The sequence below is a fragment of the Thrips palmi genome, unplaced genomic scaffold, assembly GCF_012932325.1.
Source record: "Thrips palmi isolate BJ-2018 unplaced genomic scaffold, TpBJ-2018v1 HiC_scaffold_11, whole genome shotgun sequence".
NCBI classification, from domain to species: Eukaryota; Metazoa; Arthropoda; class Insecta; order Thysanoptera; family Thripidae; genus Thrips; species Thrips palmi.
In genome coordinates this window covers 363,479-386,700 of record NW_023144622.1, presented here as the reverse complement: position 1 = coordinate 386,700, position 23,222 = coordinate 363,479, and the positions used below count along the sequence as shown (strand labels likewise).

The window sequence follows — 23,222 nt, the reverse complement described above, 5'->3', positions numbered from 1 at the left end:
GCCCAAGGGGGTCACTGACATTGCCGGTGTAAAAGAGTCGACTCAGGTTTGTTCTCGTATTTTGCCCACGAGCAGAATCGCATGAGCGTGGGCCAAATTTCAAATTTTTAGTTCCGTTCGTTCTGTATTACACTAAGTAGCGTAGCAAAGTGAAAAAGGATCAACAGATAGATAAGGCCGTGTTTTCTGCCTCCCTGATCATGCTTTCTTTACAGGACATTTCTCGCAGTTTCTTCAGTTGGATGGGCTTGACCGTGATCAGTAGCACCGCTAATGAGTAGTCATTCCCCACTAGAATACACTCGTTCTCACGAGCCATTCTCCATGAAAATAAATCACTGCCTCCAGAGAGAATCGAACTCTCGACCCCCAGTTTACTAGACTGGTGCTCTAACCACTGAGCTATGGAGGCGGATGATGGCAGAGACAGGAGGGATCTGGGGTGCTCAAGGTCGGCGTCGTCGACCGCCTCGCGACGGTGCGTGGATCTGAGCGTCTGTCTGTCCGCCTGTCGAAGGGACTTCCGTCCGCTCGCCGCGGCCCCCCACGCCGCGCACGTTGGGTTGCCTACTCGCCGGGCGCCCGTGTTCGCGTCGAATGGGTTGCCTACCCGCACGGCGGGCCTGTCCGCCTGTGACACTCTTCAGAGTCGTTTTCGTCACTCTGTCTCTCTCGCACTCATGGGGCGTCCCGTGTGGGTGCGAGAGAGACAGAGCAACGAGAACGACTCTCGGATCAGTCTGCAGGCGGCGGCCCGAGTGCAGCGGGATGGTCATTCCGACCGTTGATTTGGCAAGGCTGCGCAGCGCTGCGCAGGGCTACCAACTTTAGCACGCAGTATCTCACATGGCACCATGTGCCGCGGAGGGCCGAAATGAGACGAGCTCCCCCCCCTCCTCACTTCTATTACTCCTCTCCACTCCACTGTGTGCTGCACCCAGGGCTGCAATCTCTAGGTCCGCTCGCAGCAGTGCTCGCAGCAGTGCTCGTAGCCAGGCTGTAAAACACAGGAGCGCCAATTGCCCGACTTACACGGCGCGCGGGTTTAAATTCAAATTCAGGCCGGCGAGGCGGAGCGGGGAATGGAGTCGTCAGGGCGACGCGGTTGGCGCGCAAACTCGATGCGTTCAACGCATTTGACCCGCCCGGCCGTTTTCATTCGCACCATCGCACACACTCAGAATTCGTTGGTAAGAAATGCTTTTTTTTTTCGAAGAATTTTGCTCCTTCACGCGGAAAAAGTCACTTATTGTGGTGATCAAACATTGTCCGATGTACTAAATTCGATAGCTGCAATCGAAAAGTCGATCGATACCTACAACCAAAAGCGGGTCGCTTCGACCTGACACCGTCAGAGATAACGTCGTAGGGGTTTGTTTTTGTTGTCCTCCAAGTGTCTGTATCGACTTTAGCATTTCGAACAAAGTTCATCACCACAACAAAGGATTTTTCTCCGTGAATGGGAGGCATTTCTTTTTCAATGGATTTACAATGCATTACGAAGCCGTGCTTCGTAGAGTTTCACAGTGTCGAGTTGGTTGTTTGGCCGAGTTTATCCGTGGCGCCGTGCCACGCCGTGCACTTCGCCCCCGACCTGACGCAAGTTAATCAAAAAGGCGCATCCCGGCGGGAAAAAGGAAGGGAAGGCGGTGCCCTGGCGTGCTGCGCCCGCCGGCGAGGCCGGCCGGCCAACCCTTCCCGCCCTCCCCCTCCCCCGCAGTAAGCACCCTAATGAAGACGGGGGAAATGAACGTGGGGCCGGCTAGGCGGCCTTGGAGTCCTACAGTGGGTAGTCGCCTGCTTCCGAGGGGATGCCTCGTCGCTCTGTCTCTCTCGCACCCTAAAGGGGCGCCCCATGAGTGCGAGAGAGACAGAGCGACGCAACGACTCCTCGGGCGGGCAGGGCGAGGCGGCGATGCACCTGCAGAACAAGGCCCGCGTTTCGCACGCCGCTGACTGCGGACTGATTCCGAGAGTCGTCTTCGTCGCTCTGTCTCTCTCGCACCTACACGGGACGCCCCACGAGCGCGAGAGAGACACAGCGACGAAAACGATTCTCGGAATCAGTCTGCTGCCAGGCTGCGCCCCTTCCCGCCTTTCCGTGTTTGCTCTCGTTAGTTCTTTAAGAAGGCCGTGAGTTGGTCATTATTTGTGTTGGCAGCAGTGCGCGCGGCGTTCGCAGTTGGCAAGGCGGTGGAATTGAAGGCGGCGCGTCCCCGCGCTGCGAGCAGCGCTAGAGCAGCGCTAGAGCAGAGCAGCAGAGCGCTAGAGCGCCAGCAGGTGGAAATAAGTTGCTTGCACTAACTTTACGGCGGGAAGGGCTGGAGCGGGGCGCCCTGCAGGCTGGCCGCTCTGTCTCTCTCGCACCCCGACGGGCCGCCCCGTGAGTGCGAGAGAGACAGAGCGAGAGGTGCCTGCCCAAGCGGCGCGCTGGAGCCATGCTGGAGCAGCGCGGCAACTCTCTGGAGGGGAATGGGACTCATTGTGGAGCCCTGCTGGAGGAATCGTCGACGTCGCATCGGGGATTTGACGTCAGAGCCAGCTTTGCTTTGCAGAGCGTCACAGGACATGTCTCTCCAATTTTTCGGTTCGTCTAAGCTTACCTTACTTTAACTAAGCATGGTAGGACATCCCAGTTTGGTTCAAAATAATCTTTGGACACGGACACCCCTTAGTTCGCCAAAAGCCAAATATGCAACTTTGAGCCACCTTGCACGGTTCGTGCCTGAAAGGATTAAATTTAATGTGAATGCTACTGCACTGAAAACTCAAGTGAAATGCATGCTACACTCTCATTCCAGGAACGTGACATCAGGTTGAAACGAACGTGACAAAATGTCACGTTCGTTTAAGCATTGTCACATTCGTTTGAATGTAAACAAGCTGGTTTTTGGCCAATTCACACCCAAACGAATGTGACACAATGCTCAAACGAACGTGACATTTCGTCACGTTCGTTTCAACGTGATGTCACGTTCCTGGAATGAGAGTGTATGCAGTAAGCAGACCCTGCCAAGAGTTGGCTGCTTTATACAATGCTGTTCAAGTCTCTGTTCAAATGGGCTGAGGCCGCCGAGGCACTACACTGCTCCGAGCGTGTCCGGCTGACTGCCTCGCAACGCTCGGAACGCTCGCAATCAAGGTGCGAGCACGGCAGCAAGGCGTGCTGGGTAAACACAATTTTCAGACTCGCTTCCCAGGCAATAACATTGATTTTAATTTCCTCTGCTGGATATTACGCGGGCTGGGCCCGTTCCTCATCTTGATGACCTAGAGAGGAGCGCGCGTGAACTTGTGATACCGCGCCGCCGCGCCGCGTAGCCCCGCGCCTCGACTTGCGACAACCTCGGCCACCCCACTGCCCCCCATCTGCCGCCCGCTGCTACCTTCTTCCACGTTCCCTCCTTATTTCCAACTTGCTACCCCCCGGTCCGCATGCAACGAACCGAAAGAGAAAGAGGGAAAGGGAGAGGAAGAGGAAGAGGAAGAGGAAGAGGAAGAGAAAGGGGGAGGAAGAGGAAGAGGAAGAGGAAGAGGAAGAGGAAGAGGAAGAGGAAGAGGAAGAGGAGAGGGAGAGGGAGAGGGCAGAGGGGGAGGCAGAGGCAGAGGTTGAACAAGGAACGCGATGACAGCTCCGCGGGCCCTTGGAACCCGGTAACACCGTGGTTGTAGCGCGGCCCTCAGCGAGGGAGGCAGGCAGTTGCATGCCATAAGAGGGAAGGAGTTAGCAGCGGCCCTCTCTCTCGCACTCACGGGGCGTCGCCTGGCGGAGCGAGAGAGACAGAGGCGGGGCGGGTGAAGAACGAGGACGAGAGGCGGCCGCAGGTCCAAATTCCGGGCGAGGACCACGAAACTTGGCTGTATGGAGCATCTCAAAGAGACCACATCAGGGAGGCTGCGGGGAGGACGAGAAATGGTGAGGCAGCGCGGCAAGGCACGCCACGCACCGCCAGGTGAAAGAAGGGGAGCCGCCCGGTGATTCCAAAGGACCGTCTCGTCGCTCTCTCTCTCTCTCTCTCTCTCTCTCTCTCTCTCTCTCTCTCTCTCTCTCTCCCTCCCGCCCCGACAGGACAGCCCGTCGTCACACAGTGGGCCAGAGGACCGGTGGAGCGGCCAAAATTCTAGACGCCTTTTGAGCTCCAGAGTCGCTAAATGGGACACTAACCGTACGTGTGACCCCACCAATGGATTCCTCGTTCGGAGAGCAATCCATTGGTGGGGTCACACGTACGGTTCGAGTCCTAATGAGCGAGTCTAGAGCTCAAAACGCGTCTCGAATTTTGGCCGCTCCACCGGTCTTCTGGCCCACTGTGCGTCAGTCCGACAGAGACAGAGCGACGAAAGGGTCCTGCTCGCCAAACAGGGGGCGGCATATCGACGCCTTTCTCTGTGGCCCTCTGCGTGGCGCGCGGGCGGGCTGATTCGGCGCTCTGTCTCTCTCGCACTCGCGGGGCGTGCCGGCGTGACGCGTGGGCTTGAGAGAGACAGAGCGGCAAAGCACTCGAAGCACTGCCCGGAATCAGGAAGGGGCGCCAAATAGATCAGAGGGCCCTCGTCGTCCGTCGGGGGGAAAGGGGGGGGGCAGACCGGAAGTAATGGGCAAACGATCAGCGGGCATCCGGGCGGTGCGCCACCGCGGCTTGATTTAAAACCCGCAACGAGTCGCTGCAGACTCCAGGCTGGAGTGTACAGTGGCGCTGCAGGCATTCCACGCTCGCTCCAGCCGCTCCAGCCGCGCACGCGTCATGAAGACGCTAGTACCCGGCACGTACCGCGTACGCCCAGCTGAGAGAGAGAGAGAGAGAGAGAGAGAGAGAGAGAGAGAGAGAGAGAGAGAGAGAGAGAGAGAGAGAGAGAGAGAGAGAGAGAGAGAGAGAGAGAGAGAGAGAGAGAGAGAGAGAGGCGGGCCGCCCCCGCGGCCGTCGCACATTCCAGTGGAAGGGGAATTCCCTCCGACGCGCCCTGCTTCTGTTGCCTCTGCGTCCCCGCCTCGTCTCCGCCGCTGCCGTCCGCGGCGTTTCGTTTTCTCAATGCCGTGTTTCGCTCCCTTGACGACGTCGCACACGTCGCTGCAGCGGCGGCGGGGTCGCGAAACTGCCTCACTGAGAAAACCTTACAAACCGTTTTGGGCCTTACAAAGAAAAGCAGTTTGTTATAACAAAGCATTTTGAGCATACATAAGCTAACAAAGAAAATACTTCGTAAGTTACGAACTATTTCTTAGTAAAACAAAGTAAATTAGTTTGTTTGTGTGAATGCTCAAAATACTTCGTAAGGTTTTAAGCGTGCTCACACTCATGCTCCGTGTGGGCGTCAACCGATTTAAAAATGCCCGAGAGGGCAACCACGTTCGATGTTTGGGGAAGATTTCTTAAGAGAAGAGATTAAGTCGGATTTCGCAAGATTTCATCCAATTTTACCGACGCGTTTTCAGGGAAAGATTTCGGATTTGCAAAGATGTGGAGCGTTCCGGGGGACACAAGATTTCTTGAGTGGTTGGCCCCCGGAAATGTCAGTCCCCGGCCCCCGGCTTGGCCTCGAGCGGTGTCGCCGCAAAAAGTTGACGCCGAATGTCGCAATGACTGGCGCCGCGGCAAAAGTGCGGTGATTCGATTCGCAAGGCGGCCCGGCCCTTTGGACAGACCACCTTATCGCATCTCGCGCGAAAGCAAACCGCTTTCACTCGCCGAGATTACACTTGGAAAAGGGGGAGGGGAGGGGGAGGGTTTGCAATAGGGCGGGAGGGGGGGGGGCGAGCCGAAAGCATGGCAAAACGGGGACGCCAAGATGTTTGACTTGGGCTTGCCACGGAGGCAAACCGGTAGATCAGCTTGGCGCGACGACGGCTTCGGGGGTGAGGGGGGGGGGCTGATTCCGCCGGGCGCCGCCCCTAATCCCGCCTGCATTTCCTGCAAATCCCGACCGCGGACGGAAACAAAGGCGCGCTTCGGCGTTTTGGCGGCAGCAGACAGATTCCGAGAGTCGTTTTCGTCGCTCTGTCTCTCTCGCACTCATGGGGTGTCCCGTTCAGGTGCGAGAGAGACAGCGTGACTCTCGCAGTCCGCCTGCAGGCCCGGCGGGCGCACTCAAGAGGCGCGCGTAGGTGGAGGCGCAGCCCTTCCTGGAGGTGGCCAAGCACTCCGCGTGATCGAACGATCGACCCATCGAACGCGGGCACGGTCGGGCTAGCCCGGCGCGGCATGGTAATGCGTGTCGCTGCGTGCGTCCGCTATGCAACATAAATAACTCCAGGTTCGCGATCCACGGAAGGAAGCCCTTTGGGGGGAGGGGGAGGGCCATTCGCAGATTGCTCGCGGGGGCCGCGCGCCAGCCCGCCGGGGTCCTTCTAGGACCTCTCGGGCCGAAACCCCTACCCTTCTCCAGGGGTTCTCCAGGGGTTCTCCAGGGGTTCTCCAGGGATTCTCCAGGGTTCTTCCTGGGGACTCCAGACCGCCCGTCCTCTCCTGGCGTCCTCTCCAGGCTGTCCCAGAACCAGGCCTTACACACTAAATGTTTTTGTACAAATGAGACATCACAGTTTTTTTGTAAACACAAACTTTTTGTACAAAAACAATTTTGTACAAAAAAGGTGAAAAACGTGTAGTTTTTTGTACAAAAATTGTACGAAAATTTGATGTGCTCAAAAAAATCTGATGTCTCGTACAAAATTGTTCATAACATTTAGTGTGTAGCGCGTCACCGCTCCGCCCACCGGAATGCGACTTATTTTGCCGCTGGTTGACGATTTTGTCGCCACCACTGCAAGTGTTCGCCAGTCGTCCCGCTGCTCCGGGTGAGGGGGTGGGTAGTGGGGGGAGGGGGCTGGTTTATCGCGAGCCTGCCTCTTCAGCAGACTGCTGTGCCGCTCGTCGGCGCGGATGCTTCGGAAAACGAGAATCGTTTTACGGTGACTGGCAAACAGAGCCGAGCCGAGCGAGCGAGCCGAGCCGAGCCGAGCCGAGCCGAGCCGGACGGGTCGCTTATTTACATACCGTGGGCGATTCAGCGCGGTATGAGAATTATGGCGATCGGAGCATTCCCGCTCCAGGGGACTTGGACACGGAAGGTAGGACAGGTGATAGCCACTTCTTCCGTGCAGTAGACACTAGCGTGTGTCAAGAATGCTGCTGAGTCCTCAAAACGCAAATGAAATACATTTCCAGAAATAACTTTTAAAGACTCTAAAATGATCTTGATCATACAAACACAATTTTCTGTTCAAATGATATTGCTGTGAAGATACTTGATGTAGCCATCAGTTTAGCATAATGTAGGATGCAATAATAAAAAACCTTTTTTAAAAAGAAAGATATTTTAGATCAATGAAAAATCAACACATCTTTACATGTTCATTTTAAGGGGTGTTAAGCCTGTTGGTGGTCAAAATATGACCTTTTATCCCTTTAATGGTCCGTTAACTATAAATAATTTGGATGTACTGCTCCAAAATTGCAGCTCCACTTTCTTGGAAGTGAGGATATCCTTTATGAGAGAGATCAAATGAAAGCGACAAGTTTCCGTAAACTGACTTGTCAAAAAATCTTGCGAGCCTCATTTTTAGAGTAACCATAAGGTGAACATAATTGAACATTGATTGAACATGATTGAACATAAAATGTTTTTGAACTTGTCTTTCGGAGAACTCCAAGTGTAAGCAGGACTATTTTGATATTGTTAATGGTCGTTGAGATCAAGAAAAATAAAAAGTTTTAACTTATAAAATTTTTAGGTGTTGATCACTTTCAGCAATATCAAAGTAGTGTGGTGTACACTTATCGTGCACCTACAAAGAAGTTGAAAAACATTTCTGCCAATTAAATATTATCATACATGGTTTTAAAAAAATTCGGAACTTTTTTGCAACCTTTACGACAAGTTAGTTAACGTAAACTTTTTGCTAACTTTTGAACAGTTAATTAACATTAACTTGTCGCTAACTTTTGAAAACTTTTTCTTAGGAAATCCGCAACTCCCTCTAAATCAGAGAAGATGAAACTCAAATTTTTATACAGAACCACTATATTCCTCGAAGTTTCTGATCTGTTAAGTTTAACGTAACAAATTTAGTCGTTTCTCTCATCACTCCTTCTAATACCAAAATTGAGTTTCCACCCTTCCTCCCCAAAAAAATTAGTCTAGAAGGACATACAAATTGGATTGCAGCTTGTTGCACTATCCCTTTTAGTCAGTTAATAAGAAAATTTTAATTATCTTGACATTTCAACAGAATTTTTTTTTCTAATCCTTACAATTTCAAGTCGTTTTGATACTTTTTTCGGAAATGACTTCAAATTGAAATTTGAGGACACATTGGGTGTGTGGTACATGGGAGTCCATTAGAATAGTGGCCAAATCACATGTCCCGTAAAGCGGGGAAGGACCTAAGGCCGGGGAGATCCGCCCAAAATTCAATACCGTCCCGATTTCGCCCACTATGAAAAGGAAGGGCTCTGCGGGAATTCCATCTAGACCGCAGGACGGTGCCCGTGGGCGGGGCCTGCCGAGCCCGCAGCCTTCAACAAGATTTCACAATTACATTTAGGAGAGAGTAGCTATCGGTCCGACGATTGGATGAAGACAAGCAGAGGCGGGGGTGGGGGTGGGTGGGAGGTGGTCGCGAAAGAAGGGAGAAACAAAGAGGCTGGAGAGCAAAGCGCGTAAAGTAGGAAGGAAATCGGTTCATGTGTTTTCCGTTGCCGCCGATGAAGCGAGACGTGAGCCCTGCGTAGGCCTCGAGCGAACCGCACGCTCCCGCAAGGCGATCTGCACACTGATTCCGAGAGTCGTTTTCGTCGCGCTGTCTCTTTCGCACCTGTACGGGACGCCCCACGAGTGCGAGAGAGACAGAGCGACGAAAACGACTCTCGGAATCAGTCTGCCGGCATTGTGCCTCGGCGAAGATGCTCGCGTCTGTTTGCGTATCTCCGACGACGCGGTCCTCAACATCTGCCTTCTTCTCCCCGTCCTCCCCCCCCCCCCCGCACTTCGGTCCGTAACATTTTGGGATTCCATATTCAATGAGGTTTGCGGATGAGGAGTCCTCCAGGGTGGTTTGGCTACGGCGAGGGGGCGGAGGCGGTTTGGGGGTTGCCTTAAGGTGTAGGCGGCGAGGGGGGGAGGGCGGCCAGCAGGCCAAGGAATGCCGAGGGGCCGAGAGGCCTCGGGGACCGTCCACAAAACGCAGTCACTATTCGCCGCGTGACCCCACAGTGGAGTGGCAAGCAAACTTACCAATGGATTGGATTTGCATACCCGTGCCCTTTTCTTGGCACGTGCTTTAGGAGCGGCCCCCGTAACAGGTGGCTGCAGGGCGGGACGGGCAGCACGGCGAACGCAGCGAGCGCAGCGAACGTAGCCATGGCGACCGATCGACCAAACAGGCGGCGACCGCGCCGGCGGGGTTCACGTCGCCTCGACGTCGCCGACGTGCACGGGGCGCCACATAACCTCCCCGAGCGCCGACCACGCCGACCCAGGGACGTCGTCGGGCACCTCGACGCAGAGTTCGCCACCGGCACACCCCGCGCCTCGAAGCCACTCGAAGCAAGGCCGGGCGATGCGGAGGGAGAAGAGGATTTCGGACTGAAGTGGCGTCCGAACAACAACAACACCCACGTCGCCCGTCGTCTGCTTGCCGTCTGCTTCGACAATGTTGACGATTGTCGCGGTTCTACTCACCTTCTCCGGCGGTGGGTACCCAGTCGTCGTCCTGCACTAGCGTGTCTCTCGCGGCCGCATCCTCACCGCGAAAACAATAACAAACACCTTCGAAAGGAAAACACAATCACTGACCCGACTTGAAACTGACAAAAAGCGATTAAGAGTGAAACGTTTGTCATTTGTCTTGCGTTGTGATTTGGTTATGAATGGAGTAATACGTAGGATGAAGAAAGAGGTCTGAATGGTGAGAGGGTGAGTTAGCAGTGTAGCAAAAGGCGCGCGCTGTGAGAAAAAAAGTACAGTTAAAGCACGGAACATGTCTGGTCAATAATTTGCCTGGACCGTCCGTGTCCGTACTTGCCAACTACGTAACTTCCCTACTTTTTCTCCGTACCCGTTTACATGGGTGCATAAGGAGCAAGTATGGACGTTCCGTACTTTTCTCCCTACCTCCGCACTACATTTTTCTGTACCATTTCCTTACAAAAGGACGGAAATTTTTTACAGTGCGGCCGCGTGGCCCGGAAGACGACCTGCGGCGGAGCGCAGGTACATTCCGGCGCATCCCGAAGCCCGCCGCGAACAACAAGAGGCCGACCCGCCAGGAAGGCCGTCTCTGAACCGCGCTGCGTCGCTCTGTCTCTCTCGCACCCTTACGGGGCGCCCCACGAGTGCGAGAGAGACGGAGCGATGGCGGAACTTTTCGGAATCAGACCACTGGAAGCCAGAACGGCCATTCGGCGCCATGCATCCCCAGAAAACGTTCTCGGGCGTCCAGGAGAGCAGCGTGAGACTGTGGGACAATACTGTCGAAACTAAAGATGGCATGCCATGCTTTCCCTCGGACTTCAAAATGAGTGTAACGTACATTCCAGATCTTGCACCCGGGGAGTGGCCCACTGTAAAATGTTGTGTACAATGATTGTGTGAATGTGCGAAAATCACTCGGAAAATCACCTCCGGATTCTCGTCCGGATTACATAAAAATTTTCCCATATTACCCTGGATTAACTCAAAATTTCTGGTCATCTGGATGACGGGTTACAAATTTGCTGTCAGCCGGATCGGATGACCGAAGTCGTTACCCCCTCGGAAAAGTCACACTGCTGGAAAGCCAGTGTTGGCAGCACACTGTAGCGCATTGTGTTTGTTGCAGGCGAGGCGGTGCGCGTGCTCGGCGCTGGGGCGGCGGGGGCCTCGGGGGCCTCGGGGGCCTCCGGGGCGGCGCCCTACGTCACGGCGGGCCAGGCGGCCGTCCTGGAGTGCCGCTTCGTCCTGGAGACCCGCGAGGTCCTGCAGGGCGTCACCTGGACCAAGGACTCGCACCTCGTGTACCGGTGGCTTCCGAGCGGCAGGACACTGGGTGAGTCTGAGTGTCTAAGGCGCGCCCATGGCCGCCCATGGCGCTGCCCGGAGCGCCCACCGAGTCGCGCATAGGCAACACGCTCACCCGGAGAGGCCGGTTGGGTTGCCTACCGCCACGGCGCGCTGCCGACTTGACTTTAGGGGCTGGACCACAAATGATCGCTTGCTATTTCGGCCAAGGAGTAACAACTCCACAAATTTTGTACACCGAAGTTCATGGACAATTTTGAACTGCAGTCGAATGTTTTCAAAATTCGTGGCATTTAGTCAAAGAATTTCTTCAAAAAAAACAGAGAAGCTTACTTACACTGAAATTCAGGGAAATTTGGCTTTCATTCGTTAAAACTTGTCCAAAATTCATGTGGGATTCGAAAATTTGTTCACTGAAATTCAGAGTTAAGTCCCCTCGATTTCGGTCCTGGCACACTGCCACATCGGGTTTGTTGTACTTGCGGTGCCGTAGAGACGATAAGCTGACGCATCAACATTGTCCTAGCGTTCGGTCCCCTGGAGGGCCTGACCGAGGTCTCGGAGCCGGGCTGGAACGTGCGCCTGTCCCGCGCCACGACGGCCATGGCGGGCAACTACTCTTGCAGCGTCCACACGGACCGCGGCAGCGCGGCGTCGCGGCGCTTCCGCTTCAACGTGCTGCGTGAGTAGAGCACCCGAGGGGTGACCCACTGGAAAATTTTGTGCACAATGATTGTGTGAATTTGCAAGATTTCTGGCGTTTTCGCCACACATGTTGCCTACTTACAGGCGTTTTAGCCACCTGAATGAGGAATGTAGTCAAATTTTGTACAACGAATGCTCTGCAAACTCTAGTGTGTACCAGGCATGCACTTCCTGGTGCATGCCTGCAGGCACACACTTCCTGGTGCATGCCTCAGGCACACACTTGCCGTCGCCTATGCATGCATACAAGCAAGTGTGTGCCTGAGGCATGCACCAGGAAGAGTGTGCCTGCAGGCATGCACCAGGAAGTGTGCCTGCAGGCATGCACCAAGAAGTGCATGCCTGGCATACACTTGAGTTTGCAGAGTGTGGGAAGCTGTTCCCGTTCGAGTGCACCCGTCTCTCTCGCACCCGTGTGCTACGCCCCAAGAGTGCGAGAGAGACAGAGTGACGCCTGCTCCGCAGTGGTGTGCAAGGCCAGGATCGAGACCGAGGACTCGACGGCCGTCAACTGCACGGTGGGCTGGCGGGTGAGCTGCGCCAGGGTGTTCCCGGACCTCAACCTGACCGCCGGCGTCTTCGACCCGACCGAGAACAAGTTCATCGACCGCGTCACGGAGTGGACCAAGGTGGTGTACTCCGACAACACGTTCGGCTTCCACGCCTTCAAGAGCTACCACGTGAGTGCATGGGCTTCAGGCTTCACTTCAACACGCACTGTAAAAAATTCCGTAATTTGTATGGAAACGGTACAGAAAAATAAAGTACGGAGACACGGAGAAAAGTACAGATCGTTCCGTACTTGCTCCATATGAACCCATGTAAATGGGTACGGAAAAAAGGTACGGAACGTTCCGTAGTTGGCAAGTACGGACGGTCCAGGCAAATTATTGACCAGACATGTTCCGTTTCTCACAGTGCGAGCAGACTGATTCCGAGAGTCGTTTTCGTCTGTCTCTCGCACCTATTAGTGCGAGAGAGACAGAGCGACGAAAACGACTCTCGGAATCAGTCTACCCTATACAGACCGGTCTCCGCAGCCTCTGCTCCGTGACACTCGGTGACACTCCGTGTGCTTCCAGGTCGCCGAAATCCCCAAGTCCTCCGTCTTCCTCTGGAGCCTGAGCTACCAGGACCAAACCCCGCTCGTGACAGGGAACGTCTCGTCCGGAGCAGGTTCGTCAATTCGCTAATCTTAGAAAGGGGATGAATGAAAATAGCTGACTTCTATACCACTTTGTACCAAAGCATTCAAGGTGCTGTCAGACTCAGGAAGGGGCGATCCCCCCCACTTGGTCCCATGAACGATCTTTTCATTTGGCAGTGCACCGCGCGTGGTCTGGCTGCAGCGAGCCCCCTGCCCTCCCCGCCCCGCGCGACGCCAGCTTGCAGCTACAGCTCCTGTACGACGGCGTGGGGGTCGCGGGGGCGGGGGACGGCGGCGCGCAGACGGACTGCAGGGGGCGGCCGCGGGGCGCGACCCGGGCCGTGTACTCCTGCGCCAACGAGATCCCCGACGGGGACGCCGGCGGCGCGGCCAGCAGCCAGGCAGGCGGCCAGGCAGGCGGCAGCACCAAGGAGCTAGTGTGTGCCAATGGCGAGTGGGTGGAGGAAGACCCCTCCGCGCCCTGGCCAGTCTGCTAACCCACCGCAAACCCAAACCCGCCAGTCCGCCACCGCGCAGGCGAGTCGGCGTCGGCACCACACTCTGTAGGACTAATAAACCTACGCACAAAAGTTCTGTATGCAGCATTTTATTGAAAACACCAACATCGTTTCAAAGTACGTCAGTAGACTAGATATGCATATACAAACATATAAAAGAAAATTCATTTCCTTGCAATATGGAGTACAGCACTTAATTAATTTCAAAAACCTAAATTTTGGGTTGATAAGACATTGGTCAATATGAATTGTAAAAAAAAAATGCCTTTCACGACAGGAAAAGGCACAGACTGGTTACAAAACAAACTACTAATGCTGAAACACATACTTGCTGACATCAATTGTTACAAATTCAATTAAATACCAGTTCATATATACACGGTACTTACAGTCAGTTGTACAATATAAAATCTCATAGGACAGTCATCCAGGACTTCATCTTGTTTACTTATGCTTCTCAGTTCAATATATTATTATTATTATTAAGATAAAAATTTAAATAGCATCTCTTGTGCAGTAGAAATGTAGTTTTTGATCTACACTTAGTGTTAAGACTTATCGCTTACAACATTAAGCCAAACAGAACATTCATTTAATAGTGATAAAACAAAAAACAAAACAAACTGTAGCGGCTGACAGGAAAGGCCAAAAGCAACACAAAACGCTCACTAATTTGAAATCTTTGAGTTACCGTAACAAAGTGGCTAACTCAACAACAGCTACTGTCTGAAATCCATAAAGTACAATGCTACATTTTTCTTATTGCATCCAACTGTATTATAGCAGTTGCATAGTCAATGTTGCCAAGTATGCAACAAACATCACTGGAATGATGGTAACTTTGGAAATAGCATTCAAATTTTGAGTATTGCACTTACAGAAAACTAGAGTGTCAAACAAAAATGTCCTGCATTTTAAATATTTGAATAAAGAAAGAAGGAAAAAAAAAGACTGAAAGAAAATAATAACAAGGAAATACATACAATAATGCCTCCTAATTATTAAATTACGGAATGACAGCAGAGACTGCCTTGATGTTTTAACAAAACAACACAGTTGAATGAATGATAAATGAGTAGCTGATAACATAAAAAAGGCCAATAACAACAATAACAACAACAAAACCAACACAGTAATAAATACAATGTGATGTGAAGACATGCACATACATTCTGGAGAAGCAATTTCACATTCCAGCAATTCCTTAGGGAAGCACTCAGTACCTATTGCACATTCAATTCCATATTTGTAAAAGAAAAAAAAAGTTTCAGAAAATTCAGTGATCAAATCAAAACAATGAATTTTTATGATGTGGTGTTTATTCTGCCGGTTAAGTCACTGCAGCAAATGCTTGCAATCATATCATGGCAAAGAGGAAATTGAGGAGGAACATTCTTATAGATGGCTTTACCATGGAGACTTACTCTCCATGACTCTACTGCATCTCATTCATTATCATTTTGTAAATAGAACAGAAAAGATACATATATAAACCACACATTTGAGTCCAGTTCCTGAAAATTCTGCAGTGTAATTACATAATTTAGCTTATAATTTTATAAAAACTGGCCCCACATAAGATCAACTTGAATGGTAGGTACAATTTAATAACAGCAGTAAGCAAGTGACAAATACATTTGTTTTTGTAGAGTCGGAGCCAAAATTATGAAGACAAACACTAATGCAGCAATGTCGAAATGGAAGACACCACTTGAACACTTAGTGCTCTTGCTACCACCTACTCCTTGCAAAGGTATCGAAAACATACAATGACATACAATTATGGTAAACCTGGCAGTTGTACATATAATTTTCACATAAGGCACAAGGGCTCACTAGTAATATGACAATCCCACACCAGTGAAGAACTGTCATATACCTGGACACCATATTAAGGATCACAGACTACGCTTCATTTTTTTTGTGCAAATGCAATTAATGTACATTAAATGTAATCTGCGATGCAAGATAAATGTATAAAACAGATGAAAAAGCTACTCATGAGATTACCACAAACATTTAACTGATGATACACAGAAGGATTCTTAAAAGGTTCACATTTAAAACACACAATAAAATGTATGCATTGGGCAGATGTAGCAGACATCAAATAAACCATATAATAATAAAAGCCTTCCATAGTATACATCAGTTACACTTACAATGAAAATACAGACCATTACAACATCTTTATTTTGAATAATGATGAGTTACACTAAGGTTCAAAATAACCTGTGCAAGCCAAACACAGAATTTGTTGGATGCACGATTTGAGCAAATCCTTAGTCTTAGAAACAATGACAAAATACAACACAACACAGCCATCCAACATACAACCAGCTGTTCCAATATTTTGTAGTGCAAGCTGTGAATAATTAAGATAAAATTTTATCAGACAGTTACTTGATATTGATATTCCTATTTTAGGCACAAAGCAGGAACATGTGGTGGAATTCAGGCTTTAGTCTTGACCCATCAAATGGACCAAAAAAGAGGTAAAAAAAGGGGGGTTCCGAGTATGTAGTTTAACTACTTGACTGATGCTGAACTTTACCTCTTTAAAAGGTATAGGAGGCTTGAGGGGAATGTTTGACGTCACCAAGGTGTCATGCATATCAGACTTAAAAATATTCATTTTGTCAAATATTTACAATAACTCTCATATTATCCTTTTTTTATGAATGACATTCTAAATATTGCCTTCACAAGAAATATTGTTCTAATTATAACATCACAAAGCTTTTGCCACAAGAAAGAAATATAATGGTGACCTGAACAATGAGTGCTTGGGAACTGCGACAGTCAATTGCTAAAGGCACTCATGATTTGGCCACACCAGACACTGTCACCCTGCCTTTTAGGCCACTCTGGTACAAACCCCAGTCCCAAGTGGTCTGGCCAGCAAACCACAAATGCTATTTGCTCACATGATGTCTTATGCCACCACGCGAAACGGCAGCTTCGTCAGCGCAATGGACCACCTGAAAAGGAAAACAAAAGAATTGTCGTAGAGTAGAGACATGGAACAGTTTTCCTTCAAAATAACAGGACGTTCATGGCAAAACGCGAAGCCAAGGGCAAGTGCAGGAGCTAGTTCTTTACGGAAATATTTTAGACACGATAGAACACAACATCTACCAATCCTGTAGCCACACTTTGATTTCATAAAACAACCCAGGAAATCTTGTGTTAGATGATGCATTTTTGAACTAGCTGAAAGGACTCTTTTAATTGGCCAAGCAGAAATACAGTGAACCCCACTAATGACGAAACTGCCCAGCTTTAACAGATACATGAATTGAAGTTGTTTCTTGCATAATTCAGATTTGCCAACATGTTTCCATCTTTCAAAAATTTCCTAGACCTAACAATTTTTCCTCAACTTCATAATGAGTTCATTACATGGGTTTCACTGTATGATCCACAGTTAAATACTTCCATCAAGTGTCAATCATATCAAGCGTGAGACATGCAGTGAGAAATTCGCAGCACATTTACAGGAGACCTACATCTGAATAAACGCAGATTGAATTCATCTAGCCAAAACTCAAAAACTAAAACTTGCATCAGAATTGCATGGAAAAACATGAAGTCTATGCCAATTTTAAATCACCAACCTGACCCAAATAAATAAGATTCATCATAGCCCCAATCAGATATAATAAATTTAGGGGGTATCTGAAAAAGAGATACAATGAAGGATATGCAGTGCCTAAACGTTGTCATCAACACTCATATTGTGTTTCTGACATTTAGTTGGTATATGTACACACCTCTATACAGTTTTGATATATGTTTTTCCCTTCTCGTATTGTCTTGATATGTGCTTCGCAAATTCTAGGCTCCAGGCCGAGAGATGGTAAGAATGTGTTCTGCAGGTGGCAAAGGAACTCATCACCCTGAAATTTCATAGAATGAAAAAAAAATAGAATTACTTAAAATATGTTTACCATTTGCATTCTTCATTGCTAAAAGACTAAAAACTTACCCGCTTCTTAAAGATAGATGCTATTAATTGAGAACATTCTTTGCCAACAGCCCGAGAGTCAGGGGATGTATCATCAAGAGACTTCAGTGGCAAGTAGCATGCTGGGACAACTCTTTCATACAAAAACTCGGTGAAACCATCTGGCTTTTCACCGACTCCTCCCCACTGGTCAACCATTTTTCTTAATATAGTGTAGCAGCTTTTTTGAGCCTGAAATGAAGATATACATTCACTACAGTACTCTGACAATTTAGCTTTCCTAGACGTTCCTAGACGACCAACTTACAGTGGGATCAGGATCATGATAAGTTCCCTGAATGACCCAATCAAGAGCTTGCTGTAGGGTATGAGGCTCTTGAGCAAGCAGTACTTCGAGAATATTGTTGGTCACTATTGCACTGATCAAACCTAGGAAACTTCTGAATAGATAGTGGTTTTCCTCTTGAGCATAAGGATTGTCCTTATCTGTATCAGCTGCCCAGGCTGCTGTAAATATAGCCAAGGTAGGTGCCAGTAATTGTTGAACAAGAGATGCAGCATCTTTCTGCAAATAATACAGAACAGATTAGCCACAATTTGCCTTTGGGTGTAAGTCAATTGATTGATGTTAGACATCAACAAACCTTAAACTTCATTATAACTTGTAGAACCAATGGCATAAATTCAGAAAGTAGAAAGGCATCATTGTCACGGAGAATTGCTTGTAAAACAAATGGAATCACAGGTAGTACCTCTCCCTCAAGGCACACTACCATTCGATGCAAGAACTGCCTTAAGCCACTTTGAAGAAGCTCCTTTTGATTTGGACTCTGAGAGGACAAAACACTCACAATCAGAACACAATACATCTGACACTAATATGATGAACTAATATAAACTACAATAAAAATTATTATTATAATGATAAAAAATTAGAAAAAAAATTCAACATGCCTGCAAACAAGTAAGGAAGACCTGAAGAACTTCATAATAGAGCTGGAAACATCCCAGCATACGGGTGTCTTTTAGATTGTTGAAAGCTTTGCTCACACCTGTCACAACTGCCATGGCATGACACATGCTGTGAGCTAGAACCGCTCGCTGCTCATCATTTTGTTCAGTCATTAATTGGGCAGATAGCTCCTGGTATCTAGCAACAACAGGCACCAGGAGATTCCTAATTGTTTCCCCCTTTTCCTAAAGAGAAATAACAAGCTTATTTAGTTTGGTAAACTGGAAATAATGGAACAGGGTCAAGATAAAACACTTGATTATACCTCAGGAGAGTTGGTGCCAGAGACTATCAACAGTCCTACAGCTCCATACAAATGCAGCTGATCTTCATGGCATAGCCAGGTGCCGTTACTCTGGGCAGAGCTCAATTCCAAGAAATCCTTCAAACTTGCTATGACTTGGTATGAAAAGGTTGCTAGGGTAGACCTAGGAAAGCAAGTCCAAAGTGAATGAGGTGCTGGTTGGGTAGATAGTAAAATGCAATGCAAGAACTAACACATACCGCAGACTTTTAACAAACAGTTGGAAGAGGAATGCAGAACGTGCTCTCAACTTTTTGTCTGAGCTTCGGAGGCCGCGATGATCCAAAAATGCTTCCAAAACCGGAGGAATAAGCTCAGTCTCCTTTAAGAACAGTTTATCACGACGTGACACAGTCTCCAGAAATTGCAATTTTACAGATGAATCAGGATAATTGCTGACTCCAGAAGATAAGAGCTCCAACAACATGAGCCGAATTAGATTATTTGCGGACTGTAATAAATAACAGAAATTTATTGTAAAAACAAAAATAAATTGCAAGAAAGGAAAATGAAACTTGTGAATAAATAAATAGTTGTACCTGTGTTTCTTGGTTGTTTTGGGGTGGAGAGGATCCAGCTGATGGCAAGGCTTCACCAAGGACATACAGAATGTAAATGACACATTCCACTTCACTTGTTGAATAAGCTTGCAGATCCTTCAAAACACCTGTCACAACTTGATAAACGCATTGACAGACTAGATCTTTGTCAATTGCCAACAGATTCACAAATAAAATTTTAAATTCATTCCTGAAATAAATTTAAAACATTTTAAGGTTCTGAATGTCACAGAAGAGTGGTTCATTAAACAAAATGAACAAACCTGAAATCCAGCAGAGATTGTTGTCGGTCTTCATTAGATGTACTAAAATAATCTGAATGTAATTTCAATTTGTCTACAACAGTTTTTAGCAGTTTTTGTACTATTTGGATTTGCTTTTCAGCCAGAGCTTTGCCCTTAAGTTTCTGGAAGAAAAATAATAATACATAAATCAACAGTAGATACTTTATCAATGTTAAATAGATCTCACAGCACCAAAGCTCACCCTTATGTACTCCTTGGCATATCTTGTAACCTTTAAACAGACATTTTCCTCGTTGTGTTGCAAATATCCATCCATGTACAAAATATTCTCTTCTGCAGCATTGAATGCTACTTCAGCTGCCTCTACAGCACCTTTTTCTTTAAGCCTGAAATAAATGTGATGGACAATAGATTTAATAATAAAAAAAAGTTTGATTAGACAAAAAATTATTTTGGAGTGAAAAAAAATAACCAACCTATCTGAAGCCTCAAGAAGATTAAGACCAATGCTGTTTACCAGATTTGCCATATTAGCTGTATATGCTACACTATCAACCTAAGAAAAAACATTTGAGTACTGTTATTAACTTGTGCATCATAAATTTTAGATATGACACAACTAATATTTAAAAACACAAGCTTACCTGCGATGGAAGCAGGGGAACCTGAAAGTTTCTTAGAAGAACTAACATTCTTGTAATGAGTTGGAGCTTATCTAAGTTGTCCATGCCTTTGTCCACCACTTGACACAAAAGGTCCGCTGCAGCTGCACGAGCATACTCATTCCGCATCAATTGCAAGACAACTGGCAGGAACTTGTCATTTGCGACTGTGGTGACATCAATCCAGGGTACATACACACTAGTTACTTCAAGGCAGGCAGTAACAATATCCGGTTCACTATGCCATGTAGTCTAAGAGGGAAAAAATTGACCAACATGAGCAAACAAAGACAAAGGTAACCGAAAAGAGGTTTAGGTCTCAGGGAGTAATGCAGATTATGATTTATTACTTTGACCAGGTACATACACCAATTTGAATAAAATGTGACTACTCACAAGAATTTGAAACCAAGAATCAACTAGAACTTGAACGCTTGCTTCTCTCATTGTGTCTTTTAATTGAGTACTGCGCCGGATCAAGTCGTCACTCCTATTGTACTTGGGACTAAAGACCTGTTGTGTAAAAAAAATTGGCTTAGTCTTGGTCTTGAGAAAAATACTTGATTTTGGCAGCAGACAACATGTTACTTACCTCTGTATCCATGGCTGATAAAACCACTAGGAAAAATTCTACAGCTACACGGCCAAAAGAAAGTGTGCCGACAAGATCACCAAAAAATGATGGCCAGCGATGAGGAAAATCTTTTACAAATACCAAAGAGAAAATTTGACCCATTTTGTTCCGAATAAACTTTTGTTCTGAAATTTGTTGAGAGCACTGAAACAAAGAGGATCAGAAAATAAGTTGAAGCTAAGTAGAAAATGATTCTGGTGTTTAATGAGACATACAAAGTAATGATTTTACTAACCTGCAAGACTATCCACCGCAGCAAATACTGACGTAGCTCAATTTGTTCCTCACTTGGAGCATTTCCATATTGTGTTTGAATGTAAACTTCCAAAACTTTGAGGTAAAGAAATTTTGTTTGGGCATCAAGAAGGGAAGCTCTTTCACCAACAAGCTCATTGAGACACATCCGCCAGTTGGCTCCGTTCATGTTCACTCCAAGGCCGCCGTCACCCACACCAGGCCCCAGAGACCCGATGCTGCCCATTGGTAACGACATGGTCACCCCTAAAATCTGTAAATCACAAAAATAACAGTGTTGCTAGAAACTTGTCAGCATGTGGCAGTCCAGGACCAGAGGACACAGTTGAGGGCACAAAGATAAGGGAACGCAAACACAAATACTTTATCAAAACAATAACATTTCAAGGGCAAAAAATACAAGAAGCCCTTCAAAGTTTTGAGAGCAATCCAAAAGATTTTATTGGAAGATGCTGAGAAGTGAAATGGGAAAAACAAGAGTACAAAAACATACAAATACTTTCATGGTAGAAAGATTGCACAAAACAACTGTGATGTTACATACTGTCAAAATACAATAGATCGCATTGACTGATAAAATACGTGTGCATTTTTGTTAGCAATAAGTGCATTGGTAATACAAAAAATAAATAAAAACATCAAAAAATGTCATTGATACTATGAACATCATGAGGCAGACTCACATGTGAACCTTGAAAACAATGACTTTCAACTCCACTTACTTGTTGATCCATGTGCCAAGAACAACTGCTAGGTCACGAACTGATAGTTGGAGCTCATAGCGACCAAACTGTCAAAGGATCATCCCGACATTGCGGAAAAACTATGAATTGCACGCCACCAGGCCACGTTAGAAGAGCAACATAACCTCCCGCGGGACCACCGCCCGACGGCTGCCTGCTTGTCAATTTGAGCCACACTATCTCTCCGTGCGATTTCCAAACGACTCGAATGGAAAGGAACAAGGTCCAGCACCTCCTCAGCCCCACACGGAACACAAATCACACTTGAGCTGATGAAATTCGACGTTTCCCGTGTGCTTGATCACGTCCGTATGCATACAAATATTGAAGTTCATGGCCTACTTGGAACTACAAGCATCGAAAAGGTGACGCAACGCTTTAATGCACCCATATGACGCCCCTGTCAAGGGTCAGCAACTATGGAATTCCAAATCGAACGGTCGACTTGATAAGCCGCCGAAAAGAAACAGCGAGGGTTCACGTGTGTTTGTGAGACGGCCAATATGGCTCCGTTTATATCAAAACCGAACCCAAGTCGGCCGACGACCGTGGCCGGTTCGTACCACGCGCTTCCGCTGGCGAAAGAATGTCCGCTCAGCAGAAATGCGCCCGGATGTTTCTTGAAGTCAAAAGTTGACAAGATTACGCGTTGATTTGGGCAGGGTCACAAGTGTTGCCTAGCAGCGGCCAACTGTGCGCGATTTGGTCAAAAATAACAACCGTTGGGTGTTTTGCGCGCCTTTTAACCAACGAGAAAAGACGCTGTTTGAATGAAGCAGTCGTTCCCGCGCAAGATTTAGTTCAAAGTTCCGCCGGTAGGAGCAGCAGCGTCGACATGAAAAATCTCTTGGGCTGTGAGCGGGCCGAGTTGAATCCCATTTTCCATATGTGTTTAGTACAGTCTGAGGCCTAAGTGAGTGCACGTACGTCGACCGTTGCCGTTTGTTTTCAAACGGAAAAACCTCACCCGAAAGTGATTTAAAGTGAAACCATATTTGTGTGCAGTGTTCACCAGTAAAATCTGTTTTGAATCTGTGCTTTGGTGTGATTGTGCTTCGAATATTTACGAAAATATAAGTTTCTTCACTTGTGGTCCACATCTCTGAAGAGCTAGCGAAGAAACGAAGAACGTCCGAAAGAAAGTTGTTGATCAAGAGCCGTGAAGTGTTGTGTTTTTATTTTTGGTGCTTCAAAAAAGAAAAGTATTATTTGAAATAGTGCGCTACCGTCAACGAACGATGGGATTTGAAGGATTACCTACAGGTTAAGGTAAGCAACAAAAAGTAGGCTGAGTCTTTCATATCCTTCCTGTATTGATAATTGCATGCTTCAAATTCTGACATTATATGTAACAACTATTTTGACGACCTGCTCCGACAAGGGTGGAACTTGTCAGGTTCTTCATTACGCCTCACGCGTATGAAGCAACAGGTAGATGTTTTCCCCCAAAGAGGTTTTTACGTCTTCGTCTAATC

The 23,222-nt window shown here is 47.9% G+C and overlaps 2 protein-coding genes and 1 non-coding gene across 4 annotated transcripts; 1 reads left to right on the top strand and 2 right to left on the bottom strand.

The window, feature by feature from the left end:
- Window positions 1-339: 339 nt before the first annotated feature.
- Trnat-agu lies at window positions 340-412 on the bottom strand. Its single transcript has one exon. It is a non-coding gene; the product is annotated as a tRNA-Thr (tRNA).
- A 9,000-nt stretch (window positions 413-9,412) lies between these two features.
- LOC117639333 lies at window positions 9,413-13,445 on the top strand. The gene is made up of 6 exons (XM_034374897.1): window positions 9,413-9,689; window positions 10,817-11,023; window positions 11,522-11,677; window positions 12,166-12,380; window positions 12,783-12,876; window positions 13,025-13,445. Exons 1-6 carry the CDS (start codon window positions 9,650-9,652, stop codon window positions 13,342-13,344), a joined length of 1,032 nt encoding a protein of 343 aa, XP_034230788.1. The 5' UTR covers window positions 9,413-9,649; the 3' UTR covers window positions 13,345-13,445.
- On the bottom strand, window positions 13,439-22,344 carry LOC117639332 (exportin-T-like). Of its 2 annotated transcripts, none has more exons than XM_034374895.1 (17): window positions 21,727-22,341; window positions 20,985-21,257; window positions 20,708-20,893; window positions 20,512-20,628; window positions 20,098-20,367; window positions 19,930-20,009; window positions 19,695-19,839; window positions 19,472-19,614; window positions 19,188-19,398; window positions 18,849-19,099; window positions 18,610-18,772; window positions 18,287-18,529; window positions 17,977-18,162; window positions 17,640-17,897; window positions 17,354-17,563; window positions 17,139-17,264; window positions 13,439-16,346 (listed from the first exon to the last, which is right to left on the bottom strand). In XM_034374895.1, exons 1-17 carry the CDS (start codon window positions 21,736-21,738, stop codon window positions 16,281-16,283), a joined length of 2,940 nt encoding a protein of 979 aa, XP_034230786.1. In that variant the 5' UTR covers window positions 21,739-22,341; the 3' UTR covers window positions 13,439-16,280. The 2 variants fall into 2 exon arrangements, with proteins under 2 accessions (XP_034230786.1, XP_034230787.1); XM_034374896.1 differs by lacking the exon at window positions 13,439-16,346 and adding an exon at window positions 16,960-17,043 and having other exon boundaries at window positions 21,727-22,344.
- Window positions 22,345-23,222: the final 878 nt, after the last annotated feature.